The following is a 14,877-nucleotide window of genomic DNA, read 5'->3' as shown; positions in this document are numbered from 1 at the left end:
AGACTAAGCATGAATCCGATGTTAACTCCTGACCAACCCAAGTGAGCCAATCCAGGTCAGTTCTAAAATTTATGCCTAAAAATGTTTGTGTAAAATTTCCACAAATTTCATCGCATGAGAGCTCAACTTTGGTTAACTTTGACACACAAATTTGAGTGTTGAACCAACTGCAAACCAACTTGAGAGTTGCGGGAATAGAGAGACCCAGTATGTTCAAAATGCTCTGCAGAATTAGAAGCAACAGCAGTAGAGCTTTCCTCTTCATTTCCATTTTGCCACAAACAAAACTAGCAATAACCAACAGCAGCCACTGCATGACCCACACGTTGTGGAGACATTTGTCAAGCCTATTGACATCAAATCTTCCCAAATGATAAAAACATAAGCTGATTTTTTTATGTTTTTGCCTTCTTGTGTGCTGCCTATTTTTTCCTCACACTGTTTTCAGGAAGTGTAATCTAGTCAGTAGTACAGTTCGCCACCAAACTTCCAGGACCACCAGAAGTCCAATATGCCACTTTTTGGTACGATCAGGCGCTAATAGGGGAAACTGAATCACATCTCAGTCATTTTGCATTTATCCAAGTCTCTATGGTTCACTTTATGTAATTTACTGGGTTGCATATTTTCTCTGTGTTGAAAGAATAACACATAAAATCCAATCTCCAAATCTTAAATCAGTAAACAGTGACCGGACATTCATGCTCTTCCTTTTCATGGTCATCGGGGTTTGATTTTTCTGGGAGAAGGCTACACGTGGCCTTGAAAGAGGGCCAGCTGGGTTCGAGGTGAACGCTACTGAAAAAGAAGGAAGTGATTCAATGTGAATCGGTGAAATCTGCACTTCGCCCATGATGCTGTGGCTTCATGCCAAATGGCGTTAAAGGTGAGATTGAAATTGTGATGCCTATTGGCTGGTTTTCTTATGTGACCTAGTCATCACGATTTGAATGTCAATATGACATGATCCACAAAAGATTGACAAACACACACACTAAAATTTCACACAAATTAAGGCAAACTACTTGAAATTGAAACACTACACAAAGTGGTGGTCAATGTCTGGTTATAAGAGAAAGGAATACACATTTAAACCCAGCATGACTCAACATTCAAAAGCCAAAATTTGAATAAACCTTGAAATTATTAGTGATGCTGATTACTAATAAAAACAAGTTTTCTCTCAAGATAAACTGCTGCCAAAATGATTATTCAGTCCAACCAAAAAGCCTCAGTGGATTAAGTGGATGTTCTTTGGGCAGCCTGCTGGTTCCTGCAGGGTTTTTTGGCTTCGAGGACACGGAGGAAGTGACGAGCGCGGCCTACTGACCTCTTAGTGTTGTAGGTCGTGTCCTGGGGGGTCTCTTCCAACAGCGTGACGTAGACTAGAGCACAGGTCAGAATGAACAGCACTGTCACAGTATGGGCTCGCCTGCAGAGAAAGAGGGAGAGAAGGGATATTAATGACATTGGTAAAGAGGAAAATTCAATAACTGGAGGAGAGGGGGAAATATCTGAGGTCACCAAAGGAGAATGTTAGCAATATTGATGCACTGTAATTTAAGCTAAAAAACGTGTCTTAAAGCTTTTAGACATCCTGCGCGTGTGACTGAAAAAGCTTTGTCTCTAATAATCAGAAGTAAAGATGATGAAGGGACTGGAGAGGAGATAAAACAGATGGGTTGAAACACTGTTGAGAAACTGGGTTACTTCAGCTGAAAATAGTCATAAAAAGGGTGTGCAATGAAATACACAATGAGGTATGGATTTTATGAATCAGATCAATATTTTCTTTCCCTTAAATGGAGGAACAGAAGTCAAAAATAGCTTTTTGTATCAATTTTCTGGTGACCTGCCTGACTGTGCACTGTGAAAACCTCAGCAGGGTGTATCTAACATTTGTATACTGTGGTGGACAAGCTGAACTGGAGTTTGAAGGCCATGATGTTGGCAATAGGCTCACATCTCCAGTATCACCCGACGGCAGGGAGCAAACCTTGGCCTTTGTCGTACGACAGTTAAACGCCACAGTGGGTTAGATATACATCCATGCTATTGGTGGGATTTATCTCAACTCAAGGGTCAAAGTTTTATTTGTCCACTCACTGATATGAGTCACAAGAACGTATAGTATGCAATGGATTACCCCAAGAATTCTCAATTAGAAAAGGGGGAAAAGAGTTAATCGAATGATCTTTGGCAAGCTGACAAGGACATAGTTGCAAGTAGGGATGTCATGAGGTATTGGTATCAACTACTACATTTCTGGTATTGTGACATCCTTAATTGTAAGATAATTTATAGGGAGAGTGTATGGTGGGAGCAATGGCAAGGTTCAAGGTTTAATACCTATACTTGGGATTAGGGCCATTTTTGTATACTCCTGTGTGAATTAAATACTTGACACATGAACAGTAAGGAGTATTTTTTCATTTTAAGAACTTGAGTGCAAAATGAATAATGACATTATAGAGAAAAAATAAATATATCATCATAATGCCCAGCCCCTACTTGGGATGACCAGATTTATCAGACGGCCATTGGAATCAGACAATATTCATTGTTATCCCCAAGGCAATCCACGGGGTCGGGATCGGGGCCAATCGAAGCACTTTTAAACGCTTGACCTATTGCCTGGTCCGTGTTTGTTTGCTCAGGGTACCCCCAGCTGTTGAAAACGCTCCATGGAGCTCCGTTAAAACACTGACAGCATTGTGAGCGAGTGACCTGCGAAGCTCACTGTGAAATAAAATAAACAGCAGCCCAGCGGTGTCAGTTAACCTAATGATATGACAACGTGTCGTGCACTAATGAGTACTGCGAGCGGTGCCGCTTTAGGGAAAGGCAATTATAAAGCAATTTTGCTTGAAATTTCAGTGACAAGTTGCGGGTGCACAAATCCTATTAACAGTTTCTGAACTTTTTGATCCACTATACAGCACCTGTCGAGTACCAAATAACAGAAAAAGTTATATCACAATATGCAGAAATACCAATGTAGGAACTGGCGTACCATTTCTATTCTATAAAAATCTTAGATGGCTGTGTGGTTTTCTAACATATAACAAACACATTTCTTTTATAATTCTTACTTAAATATGATTTTTTTTTCAGGTGTGACAATGTTATGAACTATGACATTTTACAGTTGCAAACTAAACTTGTCAGTGCTCTCTTGTGGACAAACTGCAATGATGACAATGGTGTCCAAATTACCTAAAACGTCTTGCAATGTCTTGTACTTTTCAACCGACATATACACCAATACAGATACAGTATATCTGTGATCAGCTAAAATCAACCGACAATATCAGTGATGTTGCTATCTTGGTCAGGCTCTGGTTAAGACACCAAAACAGAGCTAATAGGATTGTGAATATTGGACTTGCATTCGTCAGCTGACCAGAAACACAACGGCATTTGGAGGCCTGTGTCTCAGCAACTGACAATGAACAGTAAACAACATTTGTTTGCTAACAAGTAAGCCTTGACAGCTTTTAAACCTGATGGTATGTGCTGTATATTTCTCAGCTTGTTTGCATTTGTTCTTACCCCCAGTGGCTCATCACACTAGCAAACTAAGCAATATATAAACATGAAACTATGTCCCCGAGCATGCTTAGTGACATTTGACTGACACAACTACTCTCCAGAGATCAACAATCAGAATAAATACACTCCACAGTCCATGTTTAGTGTCTGTCATTAAGGAAGATGTCACCCGGTGCAACAGTGTGGCTCTTTTATGAGTTTTTAATACTTTTAGGACAGCAATCGAGGTCAGTGGCACAGAGGCATTGGCTGTATCAGACTGTAACAGACAGGGGACTTGGTAACAAAAAGATAAACCGCCAGTCTTATTATTTAAGGGAGTTTAATATTGTAATAAAGCATTGGTTTAAAAAGCTCTTATTTTGTATTGAGCTCACTGCTGTCATCCGTCATACCTCCTCTGTCAGCCCTGTGGCTCAGAGTATGAGTCACGTTGTCGGCACGCCAGGTGTCATTAGCATTTTCTCCCTGTTCCACCTCCTTATCCAACCTGTTTGGCAGGAGACACAGGGGAGGGCCTGGCTCCTCTCTTGCCTAACAACCACACAACACCACCGGGAGTGAAAAGACGCAGCGGAAATACCAAGCTGGTGCAACTGAGAGGGAAGCTAAGCTTAGGGCAAAAAATTACCACTAAGATTGAAGTTGAACATCCAGATAAAACAAGCTATGGTGAAGACAGTCCAATGACTAATCATATGCAGAAATAGCCTAATGTTGTCCCGCAGGGTTGGAACAGGCTTGACAAACAGTTTGTGACTTTACTGAGCTAAAAAAAGTGACTTTATTTAATACAATATGCTTGATTGTCAGTTTCAAATATTTGACCACAGCAGCCTCTGGTTCTCAATTTGTTATAAAACCACAGGTTCACTGGCCTTGTGACACTTCACATTAAATCCTGTTATGAGCTCAATGTTCTTTCCAGTGGTGTTGCTACCCTAATGTAAGAGTTCTTCTCTTAAAATACATTTAATAAATCTTTTTCCAAGACACTGTCAGTAGAAAATATGCACAAAGCATTCTCAGAAACCTCTTAGAACTGAAATGTGTGGGCAGCAGTGCTATTTATGGAAAAATCAAAAGTGGTGTGCCAGCACAACATTTTGTTTCATCAGGCTGACTTCTATATAAGGCTCTATCCAAGCTATTCCTCTTTTCTTAGAAAAAGAGACACTTCCCTCTCAGCTCCAATCTCATAAGGCAGGTTGCATGCCCCATGGTAACCCTCCTTAACCAGAGGAAGCGGACAATATCAACAAACAGCTCGTTGGTGTATCTCTAAAGTCGTCTACTCATGATGAGTGGTAAAATTGTTCTGCGCTGGCTGTGCCATTGTTTTCCTATGGGGAGAGCGGTGCCGCCTGACTAGGCGATACCTTTGGCGTGGCGCACCGTTCAAAATCGCCAACGAGCGCTGCGATCAAAGTTCAAATCATTTCAACTTTGACCTTGTTGCCACTGACCCCCAACGAGAACTGCTGCAACTGTTGTTGTTGCCGAGAAACAGTGGGTGGCGTTCTCTTTTTTGGGGAGATATTTTACCTGCAGCCTCTGCAAGTCTCTGTGCCCAACCTCGCAGTGAGTGAAGAGCAAAACTCTTATCATGTGAAGGCAGCTTCACACTTGGGAGACTCCCACAGCACAGCCAACGTGCTTCTGTACCGACTCCATGATCAAAAATCCAACACAAGCAACCAACTTTCTCACAGCCACTTCCACTATATTTCAATGTCGGTGTGTGGTTGACTTACTTAACACCCACTTTATTCACAGTTTTTCACAGTCAGCTCTTAAAAAATTGTCCATCATGGTTAACTATGAGGTAGTGGTTGGGATAAGTGCATTTCTGACAGCTGAATGTACAATTTGAATGACTTATAACAGGAAGAAAGGACTAAGATGCTACACGTTTTCAATGAAACATAATTTTCCCCTTTTACATACATGCAATATTAGCCCATAGATATCCAGGATATCGTATGATTCACGATGGCCACGGGTTTGCGATTAGACCACAAGGCAAACAGCTACATTCTTCATCATTATCAGTTCTCGATTATAACAGACTGGGAGTGCCGACCAACCGCTACGAGGCCAAATTCCAGAGCTGGTCATTTTGTGACCAATCTACATATTGCATCTTGTTATTTGGCGATACACTCAGTTCCAAGTTTAATCAGGTACACCAAGCTACATCAAATGCAGTCCAACAACCCTGCATTAAACCATGAGAGCCATAAGGTTCAGTATGTTTTTGAAGCATCTTTATAGAAGTGTTGTAGTTCAGTCTGTTGAATTATACTGCATAAACTAAGCAGAGTTTAGTCTACCCATAATTGATATAAATGGGGTGGCCATATATTAAAAAACACTCTACAAAACTGCAGGATGTTGGTCTACTATAAAAACTTTAATAGACAAAAGTATCATAGCATCTTAGTCCTGTTAATGTCTCCACTATTAGACTAACAGGAACCCTGGATGTCAAGGCTGTAACACGGTAATGAGAAATTCTCATTAAGGTTTCTCTCAGGGACGACCATCTCCTGCGCTGTCAAAGATATCGGAGAGCTTAGCAGTTTCTTGCTGACCCCTTGCTTTACACACAAAGCGAAGATGATATGGACATACACTTACTCAGGCTTTAATATCCCTGGAGCGACAGGTTGAATGGCCATGGCAGCAGCTATATATTGAAAAAGGCTGCAGAACAGAATGTCACTTTTCCAGACTGGCCCACAATGCCCACACATGGAAACACCTGGGTGTGTGCATTTATGTCACTTGGTGCATACAGAGCTCACTCCTCCAGTTTACCGCATAGACAGAGAGTATCCATCTCGACTTTAGATGTGTCGTGGTGGATCTCTTTCTGCTGAAGGTGCAGGCTGTGGAGATATTGGCTTGTCAACAACTAGCTCCATGCGCTCGGATGTGCAATGTAAGTGTTCCTTTCTATCATTTGAATAATTTTATCAAAACACATTCATCTACATATACCCTGAGAAATGAATACAACACCTTTCTGAAGATTTGGCAACCCTATTTAACCTAAATGGACTCCTTACCAACACCTATATCGGATTTGATATAGCAAAATTGTCAAGACTTGATACATCATTAGTCATCTGAATAAGTCAGAACACTGCATCTTGTTATTTATGATTTCTTTATTTGTTTATTTAATTTGTTTTTTCTATATCCTTTTTAATTCAATTGATCGTTAACTAGTCTATACTCCTTTTGAGTATATGGTTATTTTTCAGTTTGTATGTGGGTGGGATAGGGAGGGAATTTGGGGCAATGTTTGTGTGAGTTTGTGTTTTGTATATTTGGTTAACTAAAAAAAATGTTGAAAATAAAATATTCTAAAAAAAACAAACACATTTCAGCTTGACTCAAGACACACTATTTAATCACTACATTTTAAAGATTTGAAACAAGGTCACATGTGATTAAAGGAGGTCACTTTAGCCTGTCTTTCAGCTCACCTTGACAGCTATGTAACTAACCTTGTTGTGTGCATCTATCTGCAGGAAGGAACTGTGAATGTGAAGTCTCGTCACTGATAAATACAACAGCATCACCTCAGATGCTGCAGCAGCATGCATGACATTTACATTCAGTATAGTTGACATTGACAGAAAGAACTCACCAGAAAAAGGTGTTGGTCCCGTCGTCATAGACTTCACACTCCGTGTGTCTCCTATGCATGCTCTCCCTGGAAGACTGCTTCATCACATTAGCTCTGGTATGCGAGCTCTGCTCCGGACAAGCCGGCTCCATAGAGCCGTTTTTCACCTGCTCGGAGGCGGCGGATGTTGCGCACTTGCCGGTAGCGTTGATTGCTGCTGCCACGGTGCTTTTCTTCGACTCGGGCTTTGTCATCATGGCTTTCACCCACCAGCCAACCAGCCAACCAGCCTCAGCTCTCAGTGCTTTGCAGCTGATCCTGTGCTGGTTTTATTCCTCCTGAGCTCCACTCCTCTGTACTGTCATCCGAGTCAGCCCCACCCAAGTGACTGTCAGCATCCTGAGGTGGTCAGAGAGGAAATGAACGTTAATAAGACATATACTAGAGGAAGAGAAGAACCTGAAAATCACGTCCTGCGGTTTGTTTGACTCCTGGTCGCACAGCACAGCACAGCACAGCACATATGTAGTCAGAGACTTCTTCTTCTCCTCTTGACACCGCCTACTTTACTCTTATCAACGCATTTCTGCACAAAATAAACATGTCATGTGTCAACAATGGTTCATCTCGTTTCTTTCTTGTGTTGCAAAATGTCTATTCTTAATGTGCACATTTATTTATTTCTCTTAATTTATGTGACATGCATTTAAATAAAGTGCAACCAATGCAATGCATGCAGGACTTGTTGATTTGTTTTCCATATTATTATTTACTTTCTGTCATAGACCTAACAGTGAATTCATCTATAGGCTTTCAGGTGTCTAATTAAACAAATCACAGTAGAAAACATGCTGGCTAAGTAGGTTAGCTAACATCAAGGATTATAAAAGGAGGCTAGATCACGCGTCATATCTGCAGGAGGGTTTTACACATGCGCAGTAGAATAATAATTTTATTTGTAGAGCACTTTTCAAGCATAAAGTGCTTTCCAAGGAAATTCAAATCACGTACATCAGAATACACTGAAACATAAATAATTAAATAAAAAACAATATAATGGGAAAATAAAGAAACAAACATACATATTCATAGTTACATATATAAACATTTCTGGTGTGCACTCGCCAAAATTGAGCCAATCACAACGCAGTTATGAATGAATGAAAGACTTTATTTCGAACATAAAAATAAATAAACAGATACAAAATAATAACAAACAAAACAGGCCACCTTTCCTGTTTGCTGCTGCCTTTTATTAAACCAGATAATGATCTTATACTGCACTAGAGCTTTTACTCTTCTGTGTTATACTCTATTTTAGCTTCTATCCTATAGCTCTTATTTTTAGCTTGTTTTTATTTTCTAATCTTTAATGTTTTTATAACTGTTTTAATTATGTCTTAATGTTCTTTTGCACTTTGTCGCAATGTTCTTAAATGTTTATGTAAAGCACTTTGAAATGCCCTGTTGCTGAAATGTGCTCTACAAATAAAGGTCCCACATTGTAAAAAGTGAGATTTTCATGTCTTTTATATTATAAAGCAGGTTTAAGTTCTACATAAATACTGTGAAAGTATCAAAACGTTCAATATACACACAGAAATACACACAGCCCGTATTCAGAAATTGTTCGTTTGAAACAAGCCGTTAGGATTTATGTCCATTTGTGATGTCACAAATATACAATATGTAGACCATTACACGGTTTTAAACGTAAACATTCTAAATGTGTCCCAGTTTAGTACCTGTTGCAGTGAATGTAAATAACATCAGCTGACAAGAAGTACACATGGACCCAAACTGTTGCCAGGCAACGCAATTCTGTTGCAATTCTGTTGAAATGCACTAAAACGGAGCGTTTCAGACAGAGGGTAAATACAGGTATATTCAGGCAGACAGGATGAGGAAAATAACGGGTTTTTTTTATATTACTGCATGTAAACATGTTCTAATAGAAACACAAAATACAAATAAGCATTATATGGGACCTTTAAATTATAACCCCCATCCAGGTCATAAAACATCACACTGCGCATGCGTCATATCCCACAACCCATCCTCCTTTTATAGTCCTTGGCTAACATGTAGCAGGCTAGTTAGTGTGACTAGTTGACCTTGTTAATAAAGGCGAAGTTGACGGAGAAGCTTGTTAACAATTAACCAATAATACCACCATTAAAGTCGAGTTATGTGTTATAAACTGTCTTTACGTTTAGCTATTCCGTGACGTTGAGTTTAAGCTAACATGAACTTACCAGTTGATTTAAGCTGCTACATCAGAGCAGAGCGCTTTAAATCCGGTTTGTTTTGTAGGAAAAGAACAATAATTCAGAGTTAAACTGTGTCACAGCCCGCCTGGAGACATTTAAACCCGCTGTAGACTGTCTCTGCTGCTCTCCAGACTCTCATCACATCACATGGAGGGTTTATTCATGCTAACTTCATGCTAACAGCAGCAATGACACCGCATCCGGTCTGCTCTCTTCAAAATAAAAGACGCTCCTATAGTCTGACATGGAAATGTGTTTTTAGAACATTTTATTTATTTATTTTATTATATATATACAAACTGAAAGAGAACCATACTCAAAAGGAGTAGGCTAGTCTTGAGTCAAGTGATTCACATGTTTTGTTATTTCAGAGTTCTTTTTGCCATAGGTTTATTTTATCAATAATTTAATTTAAAATCAATACACGGGCTAAATAAGACCTGGGACCATTAAAGTAACCGTGTTTATTTCATTGAATAAGAGTGCATTTAGACATTAACCATCGGTGTGGCATGTCTTGATAAACCACAGTGAAGTTAATAATAATAAATAAGGTCTATGACTCTAAATTAGAAAAGTTCTGATCAGTCAGGAATAGGCCTGGTTTTAAATATTAATATCTATTACAGACTATGGGCTATAACACACTAGAAGCCTGATTCTCCTTTACAATAATTCACTACATGTTTACAATCAGACAGGCAAACTCATTAAAATACACACTAATTAAGATCAGTGTATATGATGGAATAGTGCCATTAGAATGTACCAGAGGTCACCAAAATTGGGTTTTTATAAAATAAAATTGCTATACACTTCCTGGCGATGCATAGTGCTATTTCTAAAAACTTTTTATGGAAGTTTTTTAATGGAAATGTTTTTTTATTTTGAAATCTCAATCTGTAACTCGGAAGTGTGTTTCCTGTGATGTTGTTGTGTTTGACGGTCTGACCTATCTGGCGGGTTTAGCTGAGGATCATCCATTTAGACGCTTTGTTTTGTAACAGTTGATGAGTTAATGTTAAAGCTTTGAAATCACTTAGTAACAGTGAGTTTAGGCTACATTACAGGTTACTTCACCACAGTGGAGCCGTTGAATGGGTTAAAACTGCTAAATTATGTTCTCAAAAAAGCGTGTCAACATGTTTGTGTAATTTGTTATGTCGTCACTTCCGTTCACTGTTGCAAGAAATGAGCAAATACTGTAATACAAAAATAAATACAAAAATAGCACATAATAATAAAAAACATTTAAAAAGAAAAAAATTAGAACAATAATTTCTTCAGCAAATTGTAAAATATATTATTAAATTTTATTATTACAAACTAATTAAAAAAAATAAGCAGATAAATTGAATAGTTATCATTATCACACAAAATAATGATAAAAGATTATGATGAGCTAACTGGCTGCAGCTTTTGATTATCACATTTTTCCAGAAGATAGTTGTACATTGCAGTCTGCTGCTGGATTAATTAAAGAGCTTAAAGCAAATGCATTGCAAAAAGCATTTTTTTTTTCCTAGCCTACACCTCAGTCGTCATTAGCCGTGATGAATAAAGAAATGAACAAATACTTTAATACAAAATAAATAAATAAAAATAGCACATAATAATAAAAAAAAAACATTTTAAAAAAAAGAAGAACAATAATTGCTTTAGCAAATTGTATTATCTATTATTACATTTTATTATTACAAACTAATTAAAACAAATGTAATAGTTATCATTAGTAAAAAAATAAATAAAAAAACTAACAATAATAATAACAAAGATAAAAGATTAATTTCAATTATCACATTTTTCCAGAAGATAACATTCAAGTTGTACATTGTAGCCTGCTGCTGGATTAATTAAAGAGCTAAAAGCAAATTGCAAAAAGAAATTTTTCACAACATGGGAACCCGAATGATCTATCATATAAAGCATGAAATGAGTGATTGACTATCCATAAAGTTACATATTATTAAAACCTTTACAACGTTTTTTGTCTTTCTTGATACTTCATGTTTATAGCACCATATAGCATTGTAGTCACATTCACTTAAGAAATCTAGAGATTCAAAACTCGTGGCTACTTTTAATGCAAGATGCATAAGATCTCCTCTCTGTCAGCCAGTGTGGTGTAAACTCACCCAGCCGTCTTCAACAGCCTGATTTGCCCACAGATGGAGCAGCCGCTTTCTGTTCTTCAACAACTACGAGAGAAGCTTTTAAGAGCTTTCCAAGCAGTCACTGTTGGGCAATTTTTAACCTTTGCTTAGACTCCACCACCAAGTTTGGCTTGTCAAAGATACATTCAGAAGATTCTCCTTGAGACTTCATTTTTCAGCTTGGAAAATCCCTCAGCTGACCCCACATGGCAAAACCACCTTTATCTCGCTTTTATGTAATTTCAGGGTTAGGGAGGCCTGAGGTAAAAAGGAAAAAAAGCTCTTCTGAATGAGGACTTTATACTTTTACTCAACTGTATCTCAGAGGAAATTATTGCACTTTTTAACTCAACTACATTTATGTCGGACGGTTGGAAATGACATTCAATCATGACCTATGATTGATCGTTAATCAAACAGCATGGTGGTTACATTAAAGTAATTTATATTATAGGATTCAAGTGCTTTTTCAACCACTATAGGCATTTACTTTTTTTGACTGATAAGGGGTCTTCTTTGCACATTGCTTTGTAGTGATAAGCTGACCTTTGAGTTTATTTTGTGAAAAAATAAAGGAGAGAGAAAAAAAGTGTGTGGGTATTATAGTACCCAGAGCCAAAGGCAACATTCTCTGCAGTCTGGATGAACCATAACGGCCACTGAAGGTCATAAACTGTGAAGACAAAGGTTTTGTTATTGTAAGGGTAAATGAATAGCAGAAGTAGCCCAAGGCTTTGAGTATTTGTCTAAACTCAGTTTATAATGTTTGACTGTATGCCATATAAAACACTTAGCATACAAACACAAAAAAACCTTGAGTGATGCTGCTCCTTTGAAGACATTTATTGTCTCTAAACAAAGAAACCACAAAATTACAAAGAAATGTAAAAACTACAAAGCTTCCAACAATACAAATCTGCCCTTTTTACACGCTGTAAAATGAAGCTAAAAAAAAAAAATGGAGAAGCCGAGTTCAAATGTAGTTCAAGGGACAGCGAGACAAAAGCACATATCTTTATAGTCTTATCTTGAAAGGAACAGCACAAGTCCAGTGCAAACAGTGCAGAGCTGCCTTTCCATCATTTATTTCAATTGACTTCTTTGCTGCTGCTACAGAAGTATTATGAAAACATTTCAAGAGCTATTTTTAACTACTGAACAAGCAACTCTGTAAAAATGTTTTTAAAGCTCTGGGCACAGGTCGTTCTATTTCAGAGCATGTTTGACTGAAACATCAGCCTATTGGATGACTGATTTATACCTGTTGGAATCTGCCGGCTCTCGCCTTTCAAATCAAGATTTTTATTTTCATAAATAACTGTTTTTATTATAATATAAATAAACAATTGGTCCCTGATATTGTTGGCTGACTTAACACTTTTATTAAGTCAGTTTCAATACAATTTACGTTTTTATTAACAAATAGGTGTGGCCGGGCAAATGACAAAGTGTGAGAAAGAGAGTTACAGGGGTGAAAAGTGTATTTCTTTATTTGTTCATTTGTTACCTCAATGTAGAAAATGTGAAAGGGCTCCCACCAGCATTTGTTTTTAAATATATATATTTTTTTTTAGAGGGCGACCAGCGCCTCCCAGAGGGTGGTGCCCTATAGTCGACGTCTATATGGCCTATGCCTTTGACTGGCCATGGGAAAATGGTGTATACATTTTTATAAATTGTTTGTTAGAAGGAGGGTTGACTTTATAACATTCTTGCCTTTATCCTACAAAAATAAGAACATCATTTGTTGGTTATGTCATATTTTTTGGCAACAAATACTGGTCCTAAAAAGAATTCAGGATTGGTGAATGCTAAGAAGTTGGCTAAAGCAGCAAAAGCCAAAAAGATAGCTAAGATGAAAAATTCTAGTCAATCGAAATTGCAGATTGGAGCTAAACCAAGCCAGCCAAAATAGCTTTTGGAAGAGGCTTTTTCTGTTCTATTTTTGTTGAGAAAAATTAACTATAGTAAATAAAAACGACGGCGATATCAGCTGCCATCAATCAGAAAATATTTAAAGTTTAAAGAATAAAACCATAGGAGTTCACAAAGCCGGGATGTGTTATATCAATACATCCAGACTAGAGTAATAAAATCAAAGAGGATGTACAGAATGAAGCTGCAGGGCTTTAGTCAAATAAACCCTCAATAAACTTATTATGAGCTGGAGTCTATCAATAGATGCTGGTACTCCACACATTATTAAATGACTGAGGCAATGCACTGAATCAGCTCCTTTGATTAGACATTGCTTTAAATCAATAGACATGTATGGTTATTATTAGGGCTGTCCTCGACTTAGTCGACCAACACACAATATGATTTTGTCGACTAATCGATTAGATGATTTAATCAGCAGATCTGTAAAACTGAGTTTCTCCACAAAGAATCACACAATAGAAAAGAATAGATCTTTATTGTCATTGTGCTAAGAACAATGAAAATCTGTTAAGCGGTTCTTCTGCTGTGTGCAACATAAAAGTACGTAAATACGTAAAAACAACAAATAACAATGGAAGTAGAATATATATATATATACATATATATATATTTCAAGACAAGCGATGAGAAAAATTAGATAAAGTGATGAGTGCAATATTGGTTAAGTAGAAACACGGTGGTATAGCAGCAATATGTGCAATATGAAGTGTGTAGTGCGTATGAATGGGTGGATGGGATATTTGCTCACAGCAGTCAGTCTTTTTCAGACAAAACACAAAAGCACCACTTTAAATCTGAGAGATGTGCTCATAAGTTTCTTGTAAATAAGTCATTCAGCGTGAAAAAAAGCATCAAATATTACTAATCGACTAAAGAAATCTTCGTCGACGAAGACCAAAACGACCAATTAGTCGACTGAGAGGGGGTAACTCTATAAGATAATAGAAATGTCACCATCAGATATTGTGTGTATTCTATAATTAAATGAGCTTAGAATGTAAAATCATCTGTTTTCTTTCTGCTCTCTGCACACCTGACGTTCCATCAAACAGGAAAACGTAATGAAGTGTTTGTTTAGCTCATTGCTGTTAAAAGTTAAGTCTCTGAAAGGTCAGCTTACAGATACAAGCATAATGTGGCGGCGTGTGTCATTAGGTATAGGAAACAGTGGCTAACTCATCCAGGAAATCACTCCAGCCGGGCGTAACAAACAATGGCCAACTTCAAGTGGAGAAAACTGTTTTATGGGTGTAGCATGTGGCTGTGGGAGTCAAATTACCACGTATCCTCCTTCTAAAGGGGCCTGTGGTGAGGCCTGCAGCAT

The 14,877-nt window shown here is 37.9% G+C and overlaps 1 protein-coding gene across 3 annotated transcripts in view; it reads right to left on the bottom strand.

Moving 5' to 3' along the window:
- Positions 1-11,613, bottom strand: part of ptdss2 (phosphatidylserine synthase 2) — a 37,525-nt gene extending 25,912 nt beyond the window's left edge. Inside the window, exons 1-3 of one of the 3 annotated variants that reach the window (XM_074633961.1) lie at positions 11,595-11,613; positions 7,211-7,588; positions 1,331-1,432 (exon numbers count right to left, since the gene is read on the bottom strand). In XM_074633961.1, coding sequence (XP_074490062.1) covers positions 1,331-1,432; positions 7,211-7,446 — 338 coding nt within the window. In that variant the 5' untranslated portion in view covers positions 7,447-7,588; positions 11,595-11,613. Of the gene's footprint in view, positions 1-1,330; positions 1,433-7,210; positions 7,703-9,444; positions 9,636-11,594 lie in introns of those variants that run through there. The other 2 variants (XM_074633962.1, XM_074633960.1) reach the window with 2 other exon arrangements.
- Between the last annotated feature and the right edge of the window lie 3,264 nt (positions 11,614-14,877).

Source organism: Sebastes fasciatus, chromosome 4 (genome assembly GCF_043250625.1).
Source record: "Sebastes fasciatus isolate fSebFas1 chromosome 4, fSebFas1.pri, whole genome shotgun sequence".
Classification (NCBI taxonomy): domain Eukaryota; kingdom Metazoa; phylum Chordata; class Actinopteri; order Perciformes; family Sebastidae; genus Sebastes; species Sebastes fasciatus.
This window is presented reverse-complemented; position numbering and strand designations above follow the sequence as displayed.